Source organism: Drosophila mojavensis, unplaced genomic scaffold (assembly GCF_018153725.1).
Source record: "Drosophila mojavensis isolate 15081-1352.22 unplaced genomic scaffold, ASM1815372v1 contig_231, whole genome shotgun sequence".
In the NCBI taxonomy this organism is placed as follows: Eukaryota; Metazoa; Arthropoda; class Insecta; order Diptera; family Drosophilidae; genus Drosophila; species Drosophila mojavensis.
The window spans coordinates 2,011,441-2,035,898 of NW_025318772.1; the positions used below are offsets into that span (position 1 = coordinate 2,011,441).

Below are 24,458 nucleotides of genomic sequence, written 5' to 3' on the forward strand. Positions count from 1 at the left end.
CACGTTATCTAAACTCAGATATATGCCTGAAAAATATACATACATATATAACATATATATATATTATACCATATATATATACAACATATTATATATTACATACGATTAGAATAACTAATTTATCACTTGTTAACAAACTGAAATTAAACTCCAATTGCAATATTGTAAAATGTTAGTGGGCCAAAATGGGCAACTCATCACACTAGTTGGCTTTAATCATTTATAACTGCTTTAAAAACGTTGCCTATCTATTATGCACCTTAAAAAGAACAACAACAAAAACGAGTAGGTAATTGATTAGAAAGCTCACATCAATTCATTTTAATTAATAAGTCTATTTAACTGATGATAGCAACAGTTGCAACTACAGAAGAAAGTATATATACACACATAAAGACTATATATGCGCATAATTGAAATCGAATCTAATCAATAAATGCATAGTTTACAGTTTACAGTCAAACAAATGAATCACCTCCAAATGGCCTATCTTGAATTAAATAATACAGATATTGTTCACATACATACATACGTATATTAGCTATATTAAGGTATTAACAATCAGGACAAAATGCTTCTGTCTTATGTGAAACTCTGCCTTTATTAACGAGTTATAAATTACAATACTTATGCTTAAATGGGCAGGTATAATACATGCAAACATACATAAATACACACATATACATATATATGCAAATTGTGACTGATTGACTTATATTAAAATTAAAACATAAAAAAGAGTATCCTTTGGGGCGACAGAAACTGTCAAGGAAGGCAGTCAACACTTACAGTGCCAACACTATCAGCAGAGCCGAGAGCGTCGTCAGCCACGCCGTGGCCAGGGAATGGCCAGCGTTGCGCAACTTCGTATAGCTGTCCACAATGTGGATCTTCCAGCCCATGTTGCCGTGCGTAAAGGAATTATAGTATACTGTGTCGGGCCACGTGATATTCGGCGTAATCTCAAGCAGCGCCGGCGGCTCGTCGCTGCAGATATTGATCAAGCTGCGATTGAATTTCTTGAATGTAGGGAAATTGTCATCCAAGCGACGGTCGTAGTGATCCGGATAGCGGGACAAGCAGAGCGGACCCGCAGCTGTGGGCTTGGGTCGACCACGACGCGTAAACTCTACGCCAGCAAGAACGCGAATTTCGCTCTGTTTGGCATCCGACAGTCGATCGTAGCCGCCTTGCGGATCATCCGTTATGACCAGTGGATGGTAGTGCTCCGGCGAATGCGGATTGTTGCCGCCGCGCACCTTAAAGGTGTACGTCAAGCCCCGCTTCAGATACAGTTCCGGTATCATATAGCCATTGATGTACCAGGCCAAGCCGCTTGACACATGGCCCGTGATGCCCTGATAGCCACGCAGACCGCCCGAGGGGCCCAGATAAGCATTAAAAGTCCGCACGGTTCTATGAAATAGGAAATAAATATTAATATATATAGTTGAGGCACGGTTGCAAGCATGTTTGCTTACGCATCCGTAATTCGAGCGCGCTCCCAGATTTGCACTGGAGTTTCCGCACGTTTCGTAAAGCTGAAGCAATCGTTCACAGGCTCCGTAGTGTTAAAGTCGATGATTATATCACTCTTGGGATAGTATGTGTGAAACGCTGGCTCATTGTTGGAGTCCAGCTGACCAAATGCCCAAACCACATAATTGCTGCGATCCAGAAAGATTTCCTTGTCCCCATCATCGGCTGCAAAGAGGGGAATTCGTGAATTCAAATCTATATTGATGAATGAGCCACATACATGATTTGAGCGTGCGTCTGAAGCTGATTGTATTGATGCCATCCTTGCGGGCGTATGTGTTCAGCTGAAAGCTGTCCAAGCCACCTACGACATCATCTCGACACACGCCCTTATTCTGACCCAGCACCTGCACGCATGGAGCCAGCGAGGTGATATTGTAGTCAACCGTGTAGCCCCTGATGTCGTCTATATAAGCCACGACGACATCGGCACCAATCATTTGACTGGCTGTATCGGAGCCTGAGATGCCAAAGGACATGTAATCCGTTTTCGCCACCTGACCGGACAGCTGGAACGTGATCTGCGGTCCGAACACCTCCCACGACACCTGCAGATCCTTGTGTAGCTGCCGGCAATTGGGCAGCGAGAACTCATACGGCGTAATCTTCACCAGAGATGGCGGCACATTCAGCCCGTCCGGTATAAGCACATGGCCATAGTTCTCCTTGTCGGCCACATCGTAGATGCTAATCCAATCGATGTCGAAGATCGTCTTGTCGCCAGGCAATTCCAACACAATGGTTTCCTTATTGTAGCTGCGTATGGGATCGAGGCTGGAATGGAAAAGAGAAAATCATGAATGCTGTCATCGAATCCAATAGACCTATGTAAGACTCACTAGCCCCGCTCGTCCGGAATTTTGCTGCCCCGACTCGACGGCTGAGCACCCACGCCTGTCCAGAAGAACGTACGCTTGCCACGCCCATCGTACGTAAAGTCCTTAATCCTAATGGTCTTTGAGTCCAAGATCTCGATGGTGCTGCTGCTCACATTGTGGTTGCGCTTGGAGAAGGTGCCGCCAACTTGAGTGCGCGGCGGCTCGAACTCCTCGGGTATATAAACGTCACCAAAGTTGTTCTGATTGTTCAGATCGTAGACCGCCAGCCACTTGATCTCAGTCATCTTCTTACGATCGGGCAGCGTTAGCGTAAAGTCCTTGTTATGATAACGATCCAAAATGTTCGTTCTGCGGTTGATCAAAATAAAGAGAGACTTGTTTAATTTTCATATCTAATAGTTATTACATTTACTCTTGTTTACTCACTTTCCGTACTCGTCTGGCACTATGAAACCTTGCGGACCTGGTCGATTGCTGGCGCCGGACCAAAAGAACGTATCCGCACCGTTGCCATCGTAATTAAAGCCCACTATCAAAAACGTATACTCATTCACAGCGTACACATCACCGGACACCTGATGATGATACGAATTGAGTTTGCCCAAATATTTGCCCCGATACGGACCATCTTCATCTTCGCCTTCAGCTGTAAAACAAAAATGTCATATTTATTTAATATTTTTCTCATAATCTGTTGATTTATTCAAAAAAAAAAAAAAAAAAAAAAAAATCGAAAAATAATAAAAACAAATACATTAGTTAATAAACACCTTGACAAGTCTTAAAGAAAACCCAAATTTATAAAACGTTGCTGACTAATGCCTCAGTTATTCACTCATTTAATTTACTGCCACTAGAGCAGAGAGACAAAAACTTTTGTCTCTGCGTTCCCAGTTCCGTTAAACCGGCAAGCAGTCAGCAACAGTAACAGCAGCAGTAACAGCAGTAACAGCAGTAGCAACAGCAGCAGCAGAAACGACAGTAAGCAGCGAAGTTCCCAGTGGACACACATAGACCAGTTTCGCTAGTTTCTCACGAAAGTGAATTTGTTTTCGCGCTGTTGTTATTTTTGTATTTCTTAGCTGTTTTTTTTTTTTTAACGTAACAGTCATTTAAGTTTCTCTTTCTTTTGCTTGCATTACACACATGCACACACACAAACATACTTTCATCCACACAGTACTTACTTGCAGCTGTATTGAAGCCAAAGAGGAAAAGCGCCACCAACGCTAATAATAGCTGCTGTCGTAGTCTGCGTCGCGATTGCAAGGCTGCTAGCTTACGGCCTGTAGGAGCACTAACAGGAACTGCTACAGCGACAGCGCAGTTGCAGCAGTGACAAAGAACGCCTTCATGTCTTGTCAATGTCATTGCGCACGTTTGCGTTGCACTCCCTCTCTCTCTCTCCCACTCTTTCGAACTCTTTTAACTCTCTCCACAGTCAATTATCCACGTAGATATTTTGCAAATCGTAGCTTCGTTTAGTTTTATTTTTAGCTACTTTTCACACTCTAATTATTTCAAAATTAATTAAATGCACGCACTACCATTTTGATCAAATATTTTTTATTGTTGGTTGTTATTTGGACTTTACATTTGCGTCACTTTTCTTGCTTCCGTAACGAATTCTTAGCTTGTAATTGTTATCGCGGATTTCTTTCTTTTTTTCTTAAGGTCGTTTCGTCATTCGCATGCGTTTTGCTTGTTTTGTTATTATTGAAATAGTCGAAAACTGGTTTAAGTCGCAGATCCAAAAACAAACCTGCAGCGAGCCACAAAACCAACCGCACGCTCGAGCTGCTCACGATCAACTGAGTTGAGAGGCCGTTAAATTTTAATTTCTTTTTGAGTTCGTCTGCGCGCAAAGCTCTTTGCATGTTCCTCTCTTATGGGCTGCGCATGCTCTGCATTACAATATAGGCAAACTATGCGTGTAACGGTTTCTATTGTTAGCGCTATATGGAAAATGCGAGGTGAGAAATGAGTGTTTCCAAACGAGTCAATGCTTAAAAAAGCTTAGATATGTTTGGAAAGCTCTTCAAAGAAGAACTCTGCAGATCGACAGTGTGTACACACTTGCATTTGTAATTTAATTTTGAAGTTAATTAAATCGTCTTACCCCATATTCCATAGTAAAACAACCGTATAGAAATCGTATTTCTTTGCTTGCAAAACTAAACTTCGTACGTTTGCTTTTATTTGATTTACCATTCTTGTAGCAATTCAATAAATCTTTTTTAAAACTAATCAATTGCATTTTTTCGCTTTTTATATTTGTTTTTCTGTTTACCTGCAACCGCACATGGATTTTAGTTCATTTTATGATTTTTTTTTTTTTATTATTATTATTATAATTGTTTTGTAACTTTCTGTGTATTCATTGCAAAAATTGTATGCGATTTTATTTACAAAAAGGCGTGTTAAGATTTTATGTTTAAAAAAATGTCCATTGCCTAACATCAAAATAGGCCGCAATTGTTGCAAATCAAATCATTTCATATTTCTGAAGAAATTGTTTTCATATTTTGTATGTATGTGTGTGTAAGTGTTGCATTTGTCTGAAACAAAATGTACATTTTAAGTATTAAAAATAGAATTTTTGCTTAAGTTTTAAACGAATTCACACGGTTTATTACAAACAAATTATTTTTCACTTTTTTTTTTCCCATTATTTTGGGCTTAATGCTTATTTATTTATATATATGCAACTGTTATTCTTCCTGCACTCTATTACTGTATAACTAGTTCATTGAAAATACATATTATTTAATACATAATTTATTTCATAAGAAGCACATTTTGTTTTTGTTATCATTTATGCGTTTACATTCCACTTTTGAACTCGCTTTCAATGCCTGCCATTTCATTCACATATATATAAATATATATACATATATGTATGTAAATATTTATATATCTTGTATATATTCTTTACTTTTTCTCTTTATAAATACCCTAAGAAAGTCGACCGATTGTGCATGACGGGACGGTGAACTAGTCGAATAAAACATATGACTTCAGGATTATGAAAATAAAAGTAACCAAGTCGAAATGGTGTGAGCTATTCATGTATGAAGGTATGTAGGTTTGTAAGTTTGGACGCATGCACGCAAAGTGTAACTAAAAATAAAAATAGCAATACTTAGCTTAAAACGTAGTGTATAAAAATAAATGGGGTTTTAGCAGGATATTAAATTATAGAAATTGAGAACACTAATTAAATGTTTAACTTAGGTTGTGATTTTGAAGCTTTCTCAACAATCTGCTATGTGAGGCAGCTGATTTAAGTTTTATTTTATTTTATTTTATTTTAATTTGTTTTACATTTTCTCTTTTACTTTAATAGATTAAATTTAGATTTTTTTTTTCTTTTTTTTTTTGGTTTTTTTTTAATGAGCATTTTTATTTATATTTGCGTGATTCTCATGAGTGATAACAGATAAGGATAAAGGTTGAGGAAAAGGCATGCGCTCGAGTTGTTTTCTGGATTGAGATTTAGAATTATATATTAGAGGTGCTAGCTATTTATGTTTTTTTTTTCGTTTTTAACAGCATGGAATGAACTTGATTGAAAACGAAAGTAGAAATATACAACAAAATAAAGCGCACAACATTTGCTTAAAACATTACTCATTTATATGATTTCCGATATTGTTTCGTTTTTATCTTTTTTTGTTTTCTTTTTTAAACTTAACAAGCGAACATAAAACGAATGGACCTGGTTTCTAATGTATGACAATATGCATTTTGTGATTCTTTATTATAATATATTATTATTTCTGTTTATTTTTATGTTGTTCATTAGAAATACTTGGGCGCGTAATTATGTATACATATAAAAAATCTTGGGGCACTACGTTGGATAATTCGATTGTTTCTTTGATTACGCTACAATGAAAACTAAATGTCTGCTTCATTATGTTTCCTTCATTTTTCTTGTTTGTTTATGTTATCTATGTATAAAAATTTTTATTTATCTTGTATCACTAAGGAAAAATGTTACAAAGCTTTTGCTATGGCATTTATGTGTATGAGTATGTGAGTGTATTTGAGTGTGAACATGTGTGTATTGGGTGTGTGCCTGGATGTGTATGCGTGTGTGTTTATGTATAAGGTCCTGATTAAACGTTAGATAAACAATTTATGGGTAATTTGACAGAGCTTTGGAAACAAATCAATCGAATTAACATTTAAATGAGGCAACTGTTGCCACTGTTGCCAAGGCTGTGCCGAGGCCCTAGTAGTTGGCGTGGATGTGTACAATGTTTGCGAATTAAGTTTTAGCTAAAATTTATCCTGAAATATGAACAAATTATTAGTCGCGGCCACTGCGATGATATTCTCCTCGGGATGCCAGGCGGTGTGCAAGATTTTCTTGTTGAAGTCCAGACAATCGACGCTGATTTCGTCTTTCTTTCGTTTGCCGCCAGTGCAAACTTTGCGTGGCTTTAGCACCGTCTTGGGCTTTATAATGTCCCTGGATGCCTCCAGTGTAACATCCTTTTTCGAGTTGCGATCAAATACACGGAAAAAGTTATTGTAACTGCCGGTCATTATTGAGGTATCCTTGCCATTCCAACAGCACTCGAACTTGTCAAAGATGCAGTCATTCTCATACAACGAGCACAGCTTGGCCCGAAGATATTCATGTACCTGCAATGAGTATATATATATATTTAGATTCGAATTTGACCGGAGCGAGAAGTATAGCCTGATGACTACTAACCGGATAGGTTTCAATTGGTTTCGTTTCCATGTGCAAGTCCCACACCTTGATGCTCAAGTAGTCTCTGGAGATCATGTAGCGGCCTGAATTGCTCAATTTGACGTCACTTATAGAGCTGATTATCTCGCTGAAGAAACTGCGATTCGTTGGATTTTCGGGCTCCTCAAACTGTTTGCTATGGCGATCGCATAGCGCCGCCGATCGCATATCACATAGTCGTATTGTGCCCTTGGAGCTGGAGTAGACAAACACATTGCATTCGGTCGGATGGAATTCCGCTGCGGTGATCACTTCCGTTAGCTCCTCCATGTTGGTTGGCTTGATGTCAACAATATTGTAACTCTGATTGACCACCTCCAGATGCCAGAGGTTAATGCGCAAATCGTCGGCCGATAGGAAAGTCTCTTGATCAGAATTAACGCTAATTGAATTGATGTGATAGGTGTGTGCATTGGCAAAGGTGCGACGTGGCGAGGCCTCCACCATAAGCGGTACTTGCTTCACAGAAGGAACTCGTAAGGCGGTTACATTTTGTGGATCTCTTATCAGACCGTTCTCCTCTTTTGTGTTGTAGCCCTCGAATGACTTGTCGCGCTCACTGACCTTCCACAACTTCACCGTTTTGTCATTGGTGGAGAGCAGAAAGTGCACGGGATTCTTTTGATGGAGCCATCGTATCTTATTGATTTTCTCCTCGATTTCCAGCGATTTAAGATAATCAAATTCAGGCTCGTGCGATTGGAATGTCGAATAGACATTATATTCACCGCGTCGCGGATTAGCAGTTTTTGAGGCGGGATCACGCTGCAAGCGAAGGTAGATGATTAATTGAATGAGCAACAATTGATAATTGAATTAATATTTACCTGAAAGATGACGACGCGACCGCCTTTATCGCCCGTGGCCAGCAGTTCGCCATCGTGATTGAATTCCACGCAGGATATGATATCCGCATCGGTGACATCATCGTCTAGGGCGCCCTTGATCTGTGAGAAGCACCAGGACGCCTCTCCATTACCTGTCGACCCAACCAAAAAATGAAAAGAGACGAGAGATGTTCAAAAATTAAAAAGAAATATTCAATTTCACAATTTCCCATCACATCCCATCAGATTGCTCAACTCAAAGGACCAAATAAGTGCTTGTTACATTTGATTTTCCCTCTCGCCCAGACACAATCAATAGCTGTAGCTGCCAGAGGACAACGATGACGTCTGCTGCGTATGTCCTGCTGCCTTGCTTCCCTGCCTACCCTGCCACAGCCTGCCCTGCTCAAATATTTACTAATGACGCCATTTCCAGCCACTGTCCGCATTCAGCTTTTGGCTTTAAATTGCTTTAAGCCTTGCTATTGCCGCTACTGCTGCTGCTGGATGGATATATGTGGCTTATTCGTGCACCCAGCGATATCCCCCTGTGCCGTCTCTCCTCTTCTGTAATATTTAGCAGCCACTTTTTGCGCTTACTGCACGTCGTTGTGTAAACGTTGTGCAAAAGGTTTTCATTTCGCAAATGTTTTTGGCTCTTTTTCTTTTTTTGTTATATATATCTACATATACTCGTCCTGTTTCTGTTCTGAGCATTGTTTACAATTTCAATGCATGGCAACATCGAACTTTAATTTCACATTTTGCATGTACATTGAAATGTCACGTGAATACCTTTGGCTCTTAGTAATTCCAGCCAAATAGAATAGAACATATTTATATATATACAATAAGAGCGGGCAGTGGAGTATAGTATAGTCCCATGTTTGACAATTATTGTAAGATTTTAAGATTACATATTTTCATTTTGAATAATTAATTTACATGAATAAGCTGAAGGCCCCAGTTGGCAGTGTTCAATTTTATATTGATTCTAATCTCTTATAAGCAAATTAATTTTACATGAATAAAGATAAATATAGAAAATATCCTATTCCTAGCAAAACATATAAATACATTACTCTACTACTACGATCAATGTATTTCCTATCTAACACATTAGAGAATATTAAAAATCATATCATATGTATAGCACACACAAATATACTAGTGGATATATGGAAGTCGTGCATGCCCCACTGCTACTCTTTCGATAGGTTCTGTTGGCTGTCCTGTCCAGTGATTGTCTGCTTTGAACATGCTGTCCGCCTATCTAGCTCATATTGTGTGCCTATTACGCGATTGTTCAAAGAGCCACAGGCGACGTCACGATATGATTGACGAGCCCGCGCTGTGCACCACTGATGACAATAATAGGATCAGTCAGTCATTCAGTCACTCAGTCAGTTGGGCGGTCAGGCAATTAAACGGCCGACTGTCTATTTTTAGCCGAAATGGATATGATAAACTTTTACATTCGTAATGATTACGTTGCCAAAACGAACAAACATCCACGCCCAGACCCGGACCCAGACCCGGACCCAAACCCAAACCCACGCAACCACCCAGCGACCCAGTCACACAGTTTGGCAGTCATTGAACTTATTTCTTTTTGATTTTGGTTTGAAAGGAAAATGCTCAAGATATGTTCGAGCACAAATAGAATGCGCACAATATATTGTTCGCATTTCTGTGAGACAGCCGCGACAGACAACAGCTAACTAAAACATGGCACCACGAAACACACCCAAAGTGGCAGCGTCGCGTTTTCCGGGTCAAGGCGAGACTCAAACCGAGCAATTTCCCAGTTTTTGCCAATAGCACAGGCCAACAAAGTTAGGCAACAATTTATTAACTGAGAGTTTAACCATAAATAAGTAATTAAACAAATATCTCAAGTTAAATGATGCTTTGTTAGGTTTGGATGCTTCTTATGCAAAGAACCTGGACCTATTGACGTAGATAACAGTGCTTGACCTCAAAAAATAATGTTTATCAGTTATTCGACTAGATAAAGTTAAGACTTTATTTGAGTTGGGTAGACTTGAACACACATTCATACAACAAAATGGTTTGTTGGGGAAAATCTGAGAATACGAATGAGACAATAAAATCTGTTTATATGTATGAGTACATAAATAGTATAGACTCGATAAACCAGACTTTATTGTTTTTAGATTCATAAAAATTAGATTACATTTGTCATGCAATTTTGATTCTTTGATTAAAGAAATTGTTGAAATTGAAAATAATATAACACCTTTAAAAATTTTGTATGCTAAGTGAATTTGTATCCGCCTTAGGCTAGTTTTACCGTACACTTTTTTATTGCCAACCGCCATGCTTTCAAATGGGATTTAATCTAGCTTAATGATTTCGATTATATCTAATGGTCTAATTACGCCTAAACTCGAACACAATTTGAAACAGATTTTTTGGTCTCGCTCGCCTCATCGAACTCATTCCTATATATACATAGAGAAAATATGTGTTGTATAATAGATATAACATCTAAATGTTAGTTAAATATTGACTAAATCATTTAACGCAGCCACGCAATGTGGCGACAGCCACCTCGTACCACTCGTGCTTCTGGAACAAGAGACCTCGAAGCGAGCGCCTTTGCCTGATTGGCTGCCTCTGCCTCTATCTCGATAGATAGAATGCAGAGCGACGATGGGGTGTAAGGAAATGGAATATATATATATATAAATATATATATGCGTGTATGTGTATGCATTCAGTTGTAGGTGTGCACGAAATCCATTGGACGATAAGCAAACTCGCTCGAACTTCTTAAGATGACGAGCGAGTAATTTGTAACTTGCTGAATGCGCAATTAAACACATTAGGAACAAAGCCCATTCGACCAACTATTTGCAGAGCTCGACAACAATGATCTAATGATGAGCGATAAACTAAATTATTAATAATTAACATCGATTTTTAGCCCAGACCCCTGATAGTGCAAACATAAATAAATGAATGAATGCATGTGACTTTGTAATAAATAAACACAGAATATGTAAATATATATTGTATTGCCCATTTGAATTTAACAAGAACGAGTAAATTTGAAACAGATTATATGACTAATCATGTAAGAGGGAGGCACACAGATAGCAAACGAAATGATTCCCCCATAGAGATACAAATGTATACAGACTTGGTGTAATAACAGAAACGAGACACGAGCCAATGTAAATATATATATATATGAATATCTGTGTGTTCATATACATACATACATATGTATATCTATCTGTTGACCATGCCTGCAAAGTCTGTGTTTGCGCAATTGCTTATGATTTAATTAAAGTGTTTGGGTTCTTAAATAATGCAAATGCAAATGCAATTGAACAGCGTCTTGGCTGATAGAAAAGGGCTGCTGCACAGGTATAATTACCTACACATTGTCAAGGTGGCTTTGGCAAATTGCTCAAATTGCATTATAAACAAATTCCAATAATCTTCTCAGTGATCAAATATCCCACACACACACACACAAACATATATATATATATACATATGCGCTTACATCTGGTTTAGTGTTGTTTATGTATGTATATATGTATAGCGCGACGTAATTTCAATTCTCATTGAATTGCTAAGATCAATGCTAGCTAATAGATAGACAGAGTTGTTTATGTACGAATAAACTAGATCGGCTACTATTTGATTTTATTTTTGATTTTGGTTTTTCTTTGTTTATTTCATGTACAATTTGTTTAAACGTTTAGTTGCAAAAATTTAATGCAAAAATCAAAACTCAAATCAAGTCATAAACCAAGCGAGATAAACACGCACGCACACACACATACACAGAGCGAGAGAGGAAAATAATATGTTCATTAGTGTGCATGTGTGTGTGAAAGTACCGCGACAACAAAAAGGCGAAACAAAATTAAAGCAACTTACCGGCCATGACAGTTGTACAGCTTTCGTTGAACGGCGCGCGCAAGTTACCAGGAGGCAACACTCAGAGGCAACAACAACAACAACAAAACGAACGGCCACACAACAAAAGCAACTAAATATTAAGGCCAAGGAGTTGCGTTTCGCGCTCACCCTCTCTTTCTCTCTCACTAGCTCACTTTTTTCACTGGAAACGCTCTCAGAAATCTAGTGTTTTTAATGTGCATGTGTTGAGAAACGTGCTTTTATTGTTGTTGCTGTGTTTGTTGTTCTTATTGTTGTGGAGGAGTGTTGAGCGCGTTTTCTTACGTCGAAGGAGTTGAGCTTGGCATACAAAAGAGAAACGACGAACACAACCAAAAGCAAAAGCAAAAGACAAAACCAAAGTGCTTAACTCTTCGTAGCTTTTGTTTCTTCTCTTCTCTTTTGTTGTTATTTGGTTTATATATATGTATGTTTATGGCTTTTTTGGTTTTTTTCTGTTTTTCCTGTCGCTGTTGCTGCTCAGCACAACTTAAGCACGTATACGTATTACTGGTGACGACAGTGACGTCGACGACATGTGGGGAAGAAACTGCAAAGTAGGGGAGTATTTCTTTTGTACATACGCCGACAGCAACATAGCAATAACAGCAGCGACGACGACGATGAGCAGTAGTAGCAGCAGCGCCAGCGGCAGCAGCAGTAACTGCGTATGTATGTGTGTATGTATTCGTGCAGCCGGTGGTTGTGCCAAAAGTTATCTCGAAAATTACTTTGCACTATTTCTAGACGATTCGCGGGAGTGGAGCGTAGAGGACTCCAAGTGATAAACGAGGCACTGTAAAACGATATTAACGCGCCCGCATATTTGCTAAACAATGCGATTAATATTATTTATTTTGTGGCACAAAACAAACACCACCAACAACAAATCGCCGTGTCGACGTCTTCGTTTTACGTTTGCCTAACGCCTTACGCCTTGCGCCTTGTTTTATCGCAATTTCTTTGCACGTATGTATGCATATACATATGTACATACACATGTATTTCTTTACAATCTAACCTTCAAAATATATATTCCTTGTTTAGCACTTTATCTTACAGCACGAATTTCATACTCATATTTATTTTGACATTCAGTTGCAGCTTGCAGGCGTTTTCATAAAAGCGCGCTGACAGTGGCAACGGCGTCGCACGCTGGCGACGACGCACAATCAATATTCGATTAAAATGCGCCTCGTACTTAATTCTATATTTTTTACTTTATTTTTATATATTTGTTTTGGCTAAACACTGCACAGGCTAACGCGTCACGACAAAGTTTATCACCTTAGTATTGTACGCGCGGTTGAACTCGCATGACAAATATGGCAAATACAATGAGGAAAAAAAAACCGAGATTCTAATGCTGCTTTGTTCAACTGCTTCTTCTTCCACTTTTTGCCGCCTCTTTTGATGCACTGCTTCGTCGCCGCCGTCGTCGTTGCGTTGCGTCGTCTTTTTTTTTTTTTTTTTTTGCAAATGCGGCAGCGGCAGCCAGAATTTACGCACTTTTAAACTATGTACATCATTGCAATTATACAATTTCAATGCGGCAATAACACTTCAACGCGCCGTTAACAGTTTTAGCTTAATTTATGACTAATTTGTTATGAAAATTTCAATGTAAAATGGAAGTACAAAATGTATTGCAAATTTCGCACTTTATAACAGCAGTTTCGAGCCACTTAAACTGCCGCAACCGAACGGCGTTGCGCATTCCATACAGTGTTGCACAGCGCATATTTTTAGTGCTGTAAAATACGAAAGCCTACAGCTGTCTGGGTTGTCGCCTATTTCGTTACACAACATGGCGCGAAACATGTAAACTTAAAAATTAAGAACTATATACTCACTTTGCGGCTTCTTCGCTCCATTTATATTGATGGCCGTGTTAAGCATATTTCCGATTTTTGTTATGCTCGATTGACGCATAAATGTGCGCGGTGGTATAGGTGGCGGCTGTGGATCAGGTGGGTCCAGCACCGGACTCTGGCGACCCCAACGACCCATTTAAATGTCTATGTTATTTGGTTTTGGTGTTACAGTTTGCCTGCTGTAAATAAAAAATAAAAAACAAAATAATTGAATCTATTAACATACATATATTTTAAAGCACGCTCGCTTACACATGCACACACACACGGAGACCTATTGTATAATGGATATTTGCTTAAAACTTGGTTACTTTAGGCCTTAGCACATGAGCGAATTTCGTGTTTTTCAATTTGTCTAGCAATTAACACCTGTCCTCTTCCCTCTGTCTCACTTTTCCTCTCTGTACTCAGTCTATCCTCATCTCTATCTCCTTCTCTCTCACTCACACACATTGGTTTTCTCTCTCTGACTACTTGCACTTATCAGTTAAATGTCGCACCGGCTAGATTTATTTATTTATTTTTTTTTTTTACCAGATTTTTGTGAACAAATTAATTGTGAAAATGAACCTGTCGTTTGTTTACATTAGACATTACGCTTACGTACATATATTTACTATGGCTGTGCAAATTTAAAAAACATAAAAAATACCTACTAAATCAAAACTTTGTACGTTTAGAGGTGTGTCTAGCGTCTATTTAGCGTTAAAGGCTCATATTTTTTATTGATAACACGTTCTTAACTCAAGAAATGTGAATAACAATTTCCCCTAATTAAATATATAAAAGTTTAATTAATAATATTTGTGTATTCCGTATATCCATGTAAAGTGTTTCAATTAACAATTACATATTTATCACACTTTTATTAGGTAAATTTGTCAGAGTGGAAAATTTGTTGTGTACCAGCAAATATCAAATTTGTATTAAAGTGCAAGTTTTTTAAATAAATAAATATGCAAATAGAAATATTCAGATATATTGAGTCGCATTTACACAGAGCTTACACATTATAGTATACGTGACCTAAGCATATGTTACAGTGCAAATGCAAAAAGATATGCATATGCACATACAGTTGCGTTCATTAAAATAGAAATGCGTCGTCTAGCCTCTCTCTGTGAAACTCTGCTTCTTCTCTTTTAATCGATTACATCCTTGTATTTCTCAAAAATTGCTATGTGAATGAGAAATAGCAAGCAAATAATTGCCGTTATTTTTGCAATTACTTTATGTGTTTGTGCTGTTCATTTAAATAAGAGCATTTGGGCATACCTATATGCAAATATTATTATATACGATAATATACATTTCAACGATTTCTATTCAAAATTGTATTGATTTTAATTACAATATTACTTTTCATAATTGTAAGTAAATATACCGTCTTGCATTTGTTAATGTAGTCCTATTTTAACGCAGACAGCTGTAAATATGCAACAAGTTGTTTTGAGGCATGCGCCCTAAGATGAGCACTAACCAAACAACGTGCAGAATCGAAAAAAAAAAAAAAAACAAAAACAAAAACAGAAAACAACAGCAACAACATGTTATTCTAATCCAATTAATGGGTCAAATGACTTGGTGGGAAACGTGAGTAAGCCAGTGGCCGAAGCATTAAATGAAAATGTGGCAAATTGGTTTTCTTAGAGTGCCCTAGGAAAACGCCAACATTAGAAAAACTGAATTGGGGAAATGCCATTGATGTTTTAAATTAAACATGCACTACGATAAATAATAGCAAGACAAAAACGAAATACCAGAACAAAGCGAAATTAAATTTCCGAAATAAAAATACAAACGCATCTGTTTGCTTTTGTGTTTGGCTTAGTCACACATCCAACGAAACAAAATAAACAACGGCCAATGTTTAAGAAACGGCAAATTATGCTGTCATTGTTTTCTATTTTTACTCGCCTGCCTCTTCTTGTTTCTGCTTTCTGCTTTGCGCCTTTACACTTGCACAGTTGCATTAAGATGTTACTGTGTTTGTGCTTTTCTTTATTTCCTATCTGTCTCTCTGTTTCTACGTTCGCATAGTTGCATGAATTTATTAGTAGTTTTGTAACATGTTTTGATTATTCAAAATTTCTAGATTATTCTTAACAACATAATATAATAAATATACAAATTTTCATTCAAATAACATCATTTACGAACATATTCTTATATTGAATATGTTAAATACATAAATGCTGATGCCATGAAAACAAAACTTTTGTTAGGGTATTTCAAAATTCGATATAGTCTGCTTTTTTTTTCGTTTTCAAATGTGTTGAACTGCAAAAGACAAGAGATAGCAATATCAGAGCAAACGCAACGGAAGAAAATTGGGAAGAACAAATTAATAAAAACGAAAATATTTTGTTTTGTTTTATTTTAGCATATGTAGTGATGTACATATTTACATATACATATGTATGTATGTACGCATGTATATATTTTTATTTTGCAAACATTGAAGGTAGTTTGCTCCTTCCTCTCTTTGGGTCTTGTTTATTTTTAAAAGAATTTGAAGGAAATGCTAAAAATTCGGTAGCACACAACACACACACACCCATGCAGAGCAACTACGAGCGGGTCGCCTCTAAAAATAAGTTGGACGACAATTTGAAAGTCCAGCCGCACGTGCAACACGAGACCAGCGCACCTGCTCTGTCCTGGCCAACTCTATTTTCGGCAGCTACCTAAAAACAAGTTAATTAAATTCCAATTTTAAGCTACTTTCATTTTTAGGGATGAGTTTGGTCTGAGTTATATTTAAACCCTTTCATCAGGATGCGTGACACATTTCACTATTGACAAGAATCGTGGCTTCATTCATTATTAGAGATAAAGGTGAGATATATTGACGGTGGCAGTTCCGTATCTGTCTATAGATAATAAATAGATATCGATCGGGCAATATTGTTGTTTTGTTTTTGTTTTGTGGCTTTATCATGCAGTTCGTCTAATTAATGCACTAAATGAATGAATGCCGCAACTAATTAAACATTTGACAAAATTAAACGGACTTTATGCGCGTATTATATGACAGCTAAACAAATTACATGAAGAGTCAGTGGAGAGATAAAAGCGCGTATTCTGTTCAAGCAATTTGAATGAATTTGTTGTAATTGATGCAAACAGCTTTAGCAAATATATAGCTCTTTTTTTTGGCATAAAACTTAGTGACAAAATAGCTGCCATTAATTGTTGTTATACAATGAATTTACTTTTGAATGTATATGGCAAATACAACTGTTGTTGTTGTTGTTGTTGTTGTTGTTTTTGGTGAAACAATGTTGTTAACCTCAAAAGCCGCCAAGAACGTCAACAAAACTAAAACTTGGATCGCACGTACAAAGCGACGTAGCTTCTAGCAAGGAGGCAGGGTTGTGGGAAGGGGGAGGCTTAGGCTCTAAAACGGTATGGTGATACCTTTGTTATGTGCTATATGATATCATTATGTACACACACACACACACGAACAGTAACTGCACGTAGGAACTCATTACAGATCCGTATATACCTAGGTAAGTATGTAACTTATTATTGGTAGGTTTACCGCAGACTGACGCAACTTGGCAAAATTTCGTTTTGTACGACAATATTTATTGAAACAGGTGTATTGCCAAATATGAAATAATTAACACCACACGCCTTGAATTAGTCAAATGTTAAAAGCAGAACGTTTGCTTCTTTTAGCTAAAACAGCTAAGTCACATAAAAGTTATTTGCATATTTTCACATTTTTTTTATTCTTATTATTATTATTATTATTATTATTTTTTGTTTTTGAGGAGTTTGCTATGACTTTTATTTAAGCCATAAACTATCCGAATTAACAGTGAAATGATTCGTTCCAGTAGATTCGATTTTGCCGCCTATTTGTTATTATCAGTCCCTGATCTCTTTGTATTTACCAAAATTTTCTCAATTCTTGCTTTGTTTTGTATTTTAATTGCAGTTTTGTTTTGCTACTGCAGCGAATGCAAATAATGTTACAGCTAACGGTATAAATAGTTCCGTTACCAACACTCTTTTATTGTTTATGAGCACTTGCACTTTCGAATTGAAATTGAACTTGAAAAGGAGCGACAAACGCGTCTGGCACTTACATCTGCCGTGCGCTTGACAAAGGCACTGAAACTGATTTAAATTTTTATTCAACTTGAACGTAAAGCAAAGCAAATCAAAAACCGCAAAAAGCAAAACAGTCAACGCGGCGTCGTTAAAATTAGCACTGAACTCGCATGCGTCGCCCAACGAATGTGCGGCCTATGATTTCCACATAACACGTACAGTGGGGCGGAGCTTTAATGATTTAGACAATCTTCAGATATGTAGGAGAGTGAAATGTTTGCATTGGAGTAAACAGTAACCTGATTCTGAGTTCTCTACTTTATGAAATTTGAAGATTTTTAAGGAAGTTATTTGTTTACCAATTGTTATTCACCTCACTTATAAAATGGATCTTCCACAAATAAATATTATCAACCTACATTATTATTAGTAGTCTCGAGGCTAAACAGGCTATTAGTTATAATTTGGCAATAGCAATAATAATTTTAATTCATAACATCGTGCTGGATTTCCTATCTGTGTTCCACTGTAAACAAACGGGCGCTCACGCGCTCTATTTCTGTGTCTCATTCTCTGCAACGCCGCTCGGCACCTGCTAGTGCAGAGGGTGTTTGTGTGTGTGTGTGTGTGTGTGTGTGTGCATGAGTACGTTTGTGAAAGAGAATGTGGAGAGAAGAGAGCCCCTCTCTCAATATGCATGTGTTTCTGCGGCCGTGAGGAGGCTGTTAGTGCTCTTTCTTTTTGAAGATTTTTTTCTTTTTTGTAAAATGTAAACAAAACTTTGTGCGAGTAAGTGATGTTATTATTATTGCTATACCCTAAATTCATTCAAATTAAGTATAATAGTTTTGATAAAATGTATGTAACATATTCATCTGAATATACCTTCAATTCGATTTAGCCCTAGCTGTATGGAAATTTAAGAATTTTGTCATCGATTACTCTTCCGACTGCAATATTATTTTATCAATTTTCATTTAAAAGCTGTTTCTGGCATACCTCAACTACTTATAGATCGATAGGGATTACAAGATTTCAGGGTATCTTCCAGTCGAGCCCTATACAGAAGAGTTGCTACTGTTGTAGCTTCTGTCGCCAGCTCGGCATTCTTCTGATAAATGCTAATTTGCATATTGATGTTACGCGCTGGTGCGACTTGTTTATTCTTGTGTCGGTTATTAAGTGATAAAAAAATATGTATGAGATTAGGAAGTCTTGCAACACAACACTTCTACCACATATCTCTAAAAGATTTGGTTAACAAATTGATATCCTTATTTAGTATATTATATTTTAAGCGCAAATGGTTGCTATGACAGCTCCAATCCTCGATGCCATGATGGAAAACCACCTCCAGTACCAACAACTGCTCGTAGACCACATCCCAATCGACACCAAGGGTGGCGGCGCATGTTTCGAGCAACCATCGAAAGGAGCAGGGGAAAATCGAACGGAGTTTCTGCTTACTGGAGTCTTTCATTCGTGTTATATATCCATGCAGTAGCCAACAATCGAAATTGGATATTTTCAATAGAAGCTCTTGCTCTCCTGTTATGTCTTCCTCCTCTCTAGTCGGTTCCTCTGACTTTGGTTGTGCAGATGCTGTAGTCTCTTGGGACATTGGGCGCACCTGACGACGTGGCATCTTCAGTGGCACACGCAGCGGATCCATGTTGTCCTCATCGAATGTTTGTATGGAAGCTAAACTGTTTAACGACACATCCTCATTGTCGATAGTCAATATATAATTTGGCGTATCGCGTAATTTCCAAAAGGGATTATCTCTCTCTAGTGCCTGACGGCGTACAGCGCGTTCCATCATTTTATTTTGATATTGGCGGCCGTAAGTTGCAACAGGTCGTCGGAATTCGAATTTCGGTCGTTTTTCCCGTCGTCGAAGTTCGTCCAGCCAATTCTGTGTAGCGATTTCGCAATTGGCGCGCCATTCCCTGTGGCGAATCTTTGGACGTGCCAACATCTGAAATATTCCAATTTCCTCATATTCCTTCTGGACCGCCAACTCTTCCACACGCAGCGTTTTCCCCCTTACGGCCAGGTACTGAGCCAATTCTGCTGTCTGATATTTAAAGGGTTCCAGTTGACGCTCTGTGTGATCTACTTTCATGAAGTCTGGAATTTGTACGCTCATCTCGCCTTCTTCTGCTTGGCTCGCGTGCAGGAGAATTCGCTTGAAGTAGCTATGTGCCGGTGTTAGACTGGGCTGAAACTCGATGTGATCCTTCATGAAGCTCTCGCTACTTGACTCGCCGAATTTATTTTTCAGCAATGTCTCGAAAATTAAACTAATATTCTCATGTATGCGCTGCATTGCTGGCGTTATCTGCATCTCAATGTGGTTATATTCATGCTCCTTCTGTTTCCTTTCCTTATTCAAAAAGTCGTTAACCTTGCGCCCATTTCCGGTAGTAACTCCAAATCGCTGTGCGAAACTTTCGCTGTAATGTGACACTAAAACTTTACGCAACTCAACAAACTGCATCCATTCCGTATAGACGAAGAGCGGCTGCACTTGCTCTGTCTGCTCATCAGTTGGCTTTAAGAGCTCTTTGTTAATGAGCATGGCAGATTCCGATATAGCGCGCTCCTTGACATCATCCAGGCCAAACAGTAGCTTCATGACATATATAATGTAGGCCATGACTCGAGCTTCATAGCGAGGATAGACGTGAATTCCAAAATTGGGATCAAAGGCAGGAGGCAGTACTTCCATTAAACTGCTAACATAGCTGGCTATTACTGGCGGTAAGTCCAGTTCAAGAACATACCGCTTGGTAAGTGCTTCTAGATCCGGCTTTTGGAAACCATTCATATCTATAAAACGGGACATATGTGAAATCTGAGCACGCAAGAACTGAAATATAAAATAAAAATTATAAGCTATAAGCCTTATAAACAATCTATTTAAAACTTGCCTTATAGCCACACTTATCCCTTTGATGATTAAACTCCATTTGCTTCACCAGCGTCTTGCCGTGTATGGCGACATTCTCAGGCAAATAACTTAACATATAGCGACTAGTCAGGTGCTCCTCATTAACAAATCTAAGTAGATCAGTTAACTGTATATCGTCCTCAATTTGGTTAAGGGCTATGGCCAGCACAGTATACAATTTGATAATGTTCAAACAATAAATATTCCGATCAAAATTACATAGAAGACTAGCTTTGGGACGCAGGCCGTGGCATAGCATGCTTCCTGAACTGTCCAAACTATGCTTATCCAGATGCTTGAGCGGCATTTGCTTTTTCATTGATTTTCGGGCATTCACTGACCATTGTAGCTGTAGACTTTGGTTAGTTTGCAATGTGGATTCCGATTGGGCGCCTTTTTTACCCTTGTAGCCCGACTCATCCAACTTGCGCTAAAGACATAAAAACAAAATGAGAGCATTGGTTGTCAGTTCACTCTAGATAGTCAGGTGATTGATTAGCTGAGGTAATTGGTTAAGTCGTTTGCTAATGTGCAGACTCAACTATAAATAGTCAGCTTAGCAAGACACATTTCAGTTCAGCATTTTAGCTTGAAGCAACAATTACAAGATTTCGGAAAATGTCTCTCCGTTTCGCCCTGATCTGCCTAGCACTTCTTGTGCTGGTCTACGCACCATTGCCTACATCAGCGGCACCCCTAGAGGGTAAGTCTTAACGCCTGAGCTATTATTTAATAATTTTTACATTTTTCTATACAGCTGCTTTAGTGGAAGCTAATAGCTTGCCCCAACTTGAACTAGCTGCATCCCCATCCACACCGTCCTCAGACCCGGCTATTCCAAAGCAGCGCACTTTCTTCCTATTGCTGCCTCTGCTGGACCCCAACCAATTCTACTTCTAATCAATGGCCGAGTGATGTCGTAATATACATAAAAGAACTTAAAAATAAAGTTAAAATTGTAGCATGAGAGTACCTTGGTTTTTCTCCACTCACGCCAGTTGGCGCGCTCATCGCCAGTTTCAGCAATTTGTAATTGCTTATCCTGGCGTTCACGCTTCCGCTTTATCTTCTTGTAATTATAAATAATATGGGCGTCTCTGAAGGGAACCAAAATTAGAAATAAAAGTAAAAATAAAAATATGAATGAAAGGGAAGGCCTGTTTCCTTACCTGGCTACAGCCCGCACATTCAACTTTGGCAGGCCCATCTCATTGTTTTTGTTGAAGGCAACCTCCATGCGTGCCATATAGGCGGCCCACACCTGAAGTGTCATTAGCTTGAGCTCTGGCTTGGCGCCCATGTTTAGCAGTTCGTCCAGAAACCCGCGCAGCACATAATTATAAAACTCCCACGATGTAATGTCATTTTCTTCTGCCTTGACTTTGGGTTTCTTTATTGTACGCTGGGAGACGTGCTTTGATGTGTCGTTGAATGTGTCTTCGGCGCTGATCTCTACAGCGCGTAGCTGCTCCTTCTTGGTGCCGCATTCGATGCAGTAATAATAGCCTTCGCGTTCCTGGAATGTGCGCTCGCCACAAACATCACACTCCATATGATCTATTTCCATTACATCAGGTTCCTCCATTTTTAGTATTTAGTACTAACTTGAAAAAAAAAAACGAGCTCGCACGTGCTACACCGACAAAAATATAAGAAATAAATATTTTGATATTTACATATGTGTTGTATCGTCTATCGATAACAAAGCGATTGCCTTGGCGCGAAATGTTAAATCAAATGCTGCTGTTTGACATTTGGGAATTTAGTATTTTAAAAAAATGACTGAATATTTTAAAGAATTTCTACTGCATCTAATTTGCAAAAATGTATGAATTTACATTTTTATAATACTTGGATGCTTAGTATATTGAGAACGTGACGATCTAATTGCGACCACTGATCAAACAGTGCTGCGACCCAATGCAAACCAAGTTTTCTGCAGCACGATTCACACATAGCATTACCCAACACTTCTTCAGCAAACTAATCGTGCCGTTTGACCTATCCCAACATTTCAAATGTGCTGAATCGGTATTTTTACGAAAAGTTTTTTCTAATCCGATTGGGCACTTTATGTAAGATAAATGCAATGTTTTTGCACACTTAGCCGCTTAATGGATAACTATATTTAGCTGGCTGTCTACCAGTACTGACCAGTATTGAAATGCTCTGCCCTCCGCCCTACGCCCACTAGGCCCAAAAGCAAAAGCTATTAATTTTGTACGCTCCGAAAGCTTACGACTGCAATGACCAGTCGCTCACAGACGGCCGATCAGTGCAAGTGCAGCAGCAGCAACGGCAGCAGCAGCGGACATGGACTCACATGAGAACAGTATAGATGCCGACCTGCCAGATTTCAACGTTTTGTTGGAAAATGAGGATGATTTAATAGAGAAAAAGGAGCAGCTACAGGTACAGGAGCTAAGCGATTGGCTAGACGCCAATCCGCATATAAATGGATGTAAAGCCTATGACAGTTTGCACTTCTTTTTGCGCACCTGCAAATTCGATGTTGAACGCACCAAAAGCAAACTAAAAACATTTTACCAAATGCGCGCCGAGCGTACCGAATGGTTTGACAATTGCGATCCCATGTTGCCCGAAATACAGGAACTGCTCACACTGGGCGTCTTTTTGCCCGTCGATGGGGTCGACGAGCAACAGCGGAAGGTTGTTATTATACGGACGGCAGCGCACGATCCCAAGCGCCATAGTCAGAACAATGTGTTTAAGGTATACACCATACATATTCAATATATACAAATATATTTGTATGCAATAGTTGCTAACCTTTGCCCTTTTTTAGACAAGCAAAATGATATTGGATTTACTATTAAAGTTTGAGCCAGACAACTGTGCTCGCGGCATCGTTGCCATCATGGATATGCAGGGTGTCCAATTGGGTCATGCACTGCAGCTGAATCCCAAGCTCATTAAACGTTCCGTTGAGAGCTGGACGGCATATCCATGTCAGCCCAAGCTCTTGGAATTCACCAATGCCCCGCGTCACGTTAACCTATTTTTAAACACATTTCGGTGAGTCCGATCCAAACCTTATATAAATATGAAAATATGAATGTATGTTCGATTTAGGGTCTTCATGACGACAAAGATACGATCCCGCGTCGTAGTACGACGCGAGGGAACAATGGTAAAGTGCAAGCAATTGCCAAAGAATTTGGGTGGCCAGGGGCCCACTTACAAAGAGCTGGCTATGAAATGGAAGCGGTTGCTCGAACAGAACGCTGACTTCTATGTGGAGCAAGGCAAATATAAAAGCTTGGTCAAGCGATAAGCAACCGATTAGCTAAATACGATTAAGATTTTTAGCTGACATATGTATATAGTATAAGAATACTTTCAGTATGCGAATTATGAGTGTTAGTCCGATAATGTGTACAAATGGCGTTGTGCTTTATTTTAGGGTTCGTTCAAGCTTTTCAACAATGCTCACTTTATATTTACAAATATTTATTTATGTTTTATCATTATCATTAGCTTTCGCTTTGTTGGAAGGCGTTCAGCTTTCTCTTATCGTTCACATTCGTAGAATCATTTTGAACCGTAATATACATATATGTACATACATATTAATCATCAGTTCGACATAGATATTGAATTAATAAAGTAAACTTAATACCTTGTTTTTCTTTCATA

The 24,458-nt window shown here is 38.5% G+C and overlaps 5 protein-coding genes across 8 annotated transcripts; 2 read left to right on the forward strand and 3 right to left on the reverse strand.

Moving 5' to 3' along the window:
- Positions 1-290: 290 nt before the first annotated feature.
- Positions 291-4,245, reverse strand: LOC6574656 (protein Skeletor, isoforms B/C). The gene is made up of 6 exons (XM_002000654.4): positions 3,566-4,245; positions 2,805-3,024; positions 2,379-2,726; positions 1,760-2,313; positions 1,482-1,704; positions 291-1,416 (listed from the first exon to the last, which is right to left on the reverse strand). Exons 1-6 carry the CDS (start codon positions 3,747-3,749, stop codon positions 786-788), a joined length of 2,160 nt encoding a protein of 719 aa, XP_002000690.2. The 5' UTR covers positions 3,750-4,245; the 3' UTR covers positions 291-785.
- A 1,515-nt stretch (positions 4,246-5,760) lies between these two features.
- LOC6574657 (protein phosphatase PP2A 55 kDa regulatory subunit) lies at positions 5,761-17,994 on the reverse strand. Of its 4 annotated transcripts, none has more exons than XM_002000655.4 (5): positions 17,884-17,994; positions 13,763-13,962; positions 7,971-8,122; positions 7,105-7,908; positions 5,761-7,031 (listed from the first exon to the last, which is right to left on the reverse strand). In XM_002000655.4, the coding sequence occupies exons 2-5, from the start codon at positions 13,917-13,919 to the stop codon at positions 6,663-6,665; spliced, it is 1,482 nt and encodes a 493-aa protein (XP_002000691.1). In that variant the 5' UTR covers positions 13,920-13,962; positions 17,884-17,994; the 3' UTR covers positions 5,761-6,662. The 4 variants fall into 4 exon arrangements, with proteins under 4 accessions (XP_002000691.1, XP_043863856.1, XP_015023065.1 ...); XM_044007921.1 differs by lacking the exons at positions 13,763-13,962; positions 17,884-17,994 and adding exons at positions 11,889-12,419; positions 13,419-13,605; XM_015167579.3 differs by lacking the exons at positions 13,763-13,962; positions 17,884-17,994 and adding exons at positions 11,889-12,459; positions 13,419-13,605.
- Positions 17,995-18,981: 987 nt separating this feature from the next.
- On the reverse strand, positions 18,982-22,467 carry LOC6574658 (TATA box-binding protein-associated factor RNA polymerase I subunit B). The gene is made up of 4 exons (XM_002000656.4): positions 21,971-22,467; positions 21,775-21,898; positions 20,782-21,231; positions 18,982-20,720 (listed from the first exon to the last, which is right to left on the reverse strand). Exons 1-4 carry the CDS (start codon positions 22,384-22,386, stop codon positions 19,080-19,082), a joined length of 2,631 nt encoding a protein of 876 aa, XP_002000692.1. The 5' UTR covers positions 22,387-22,467; the 3' UTR covers positions 18,982-19,079.
- Positions 21,377-21,770, forward strand: LOC122756974. The gene is made up of 2 exons (XM_044007922.1): positions 21,377-21,504; positions 21,559-21,770. The coding sequence occupies exons 1-2, from the start codon at positions 21,420-21,422 to the stop codon at positions 21,699-21,701; spliced, it is 228 nt and encodes a 75-aa protein (XP_043863857.1). The 5' UTR covers positions 21,377-21,419; the 3' UTR covers positions 21,702-21,770.
- Positions 22,468-22,897: 430 nt separating the features above from the next.
- Positions 22,898-24,432, forward strand: LOC6574659 (retinol-binding protein pinta). The gene is made up of 3 exons (XM_002000657.4): positions 22,898-23,534; positions 23,608-23,837; positions 23,895-24,432. Exons 1-3 carry the CDS (start codon positions 23,115-23,117, stop codon positions 24,094-24,096), a joined length of 852 nt encoding a protein of 283 aa, XP_002000693.1. The 5' UTR covers positions 22,898-23,114; the 3' UTR covers positions 24,097-24,432.
- The last annotated feature ends 26 nt before the right edge of the window (positions 24,433-24,458 follow it).

Bases quoted from the DNA above. Each gene is read 5' to 3' on its own strand.
- LOC6574656 (XM_002000654.4), bottom strand. From the start codon at position 3,749: ATGACATTGACAAGACATGAAGGCGTTCTTTGTCACTGCTGCAACTGC. The intron at 3,025-3,565 runs GTAAGTACTGTG...TTTGTTTTACAG, and splicing joins TGGCTTCAATACAGCTGCAA to CTGAAGGCGAAGATGAAGAT. The intron at 1,417-1,481 runs GTAAGCAAACAT...CCTATTTCATAG, and splicing joins CGCGCTCGAATTACGGATGC to AACCGTGCGGACTTTTAATG.
- LOC122756974 (XM_044007922.1), top strand. From the start codon at position 21,420: ATGTCTCTCCGTTTCGCCCTGATCTGCCTAGCACTTCTTGTGCTGGTC. The intron at 21,505-21,558 runs GTAAGTCTTAAC...TTTTCTATACAG, and splicing joins ATCAGCGGCACCCCTAGAGG to CTGCTTTAGTGGAAGCTAAT.
- LOC6574657 (XM_002000655.4), bottom strand. From the start codon at position 13,919: ATGGGTCGTTGGGGTCGCCAGAGTCCGGTGCTGGACCCACCTGATCCA. The intron at 7,909-7,970 runs GTAAATATTAAT...CTTCGCTTGCAG, and splicing joins GTCGCGTCGTCATCTTTCAG to CGTGATCCCGCCTCAAAAAC. The intron at 7,032-7,104 runs GTTAGTAGTCAT...TACTCATTGCAG, and splicing joins AACCAATTGAAACCTATCCG to GTACATGAATATCTTCGGGC.
- LOC6574659 (XM_002000657.4), top strand. From the start codon at position 23,115: ATGGACTCACATGAGAACAGTATAGATGCCGACCTGCCAGATTTCAAC. The intron at 23,535-23,607 runs GTATACACCATA...GCCCTTTTTTAG, and splicing joins GTCAGAACAATGTGTTTAAG to ACAAGCAAAATGATATTGGA. The intron at 23,838-23,894 runs GTGAGTCCGATC...TGTTCGATTTAG, and splicing joins CTATTTTTAAACACATTTCG to GGTCTTCATGACGACAAAGA.
- LOC6574658 (XM_002000656.4), bottom strand. From the start codon at position 22,386: ATGGAGGAACCTGATGTAATGGAAATAGATCATATGGAGTGTGATGTT. The intron at 21,899-21,970 runs GTAAGGAAACAG...GGTTCCCTTCAG, and splicing joins AATGTGCGGGCTGTAGCCAG to AGACGCCCATATTATTTATA. The intron at 20,721-20,781 runs GCAAGTTTTAAA...TTTATATTTCAG, and splicing joins GGGATAAGTGTGGCTATAAG to TTCTTGCGTGCTCAGATTTC.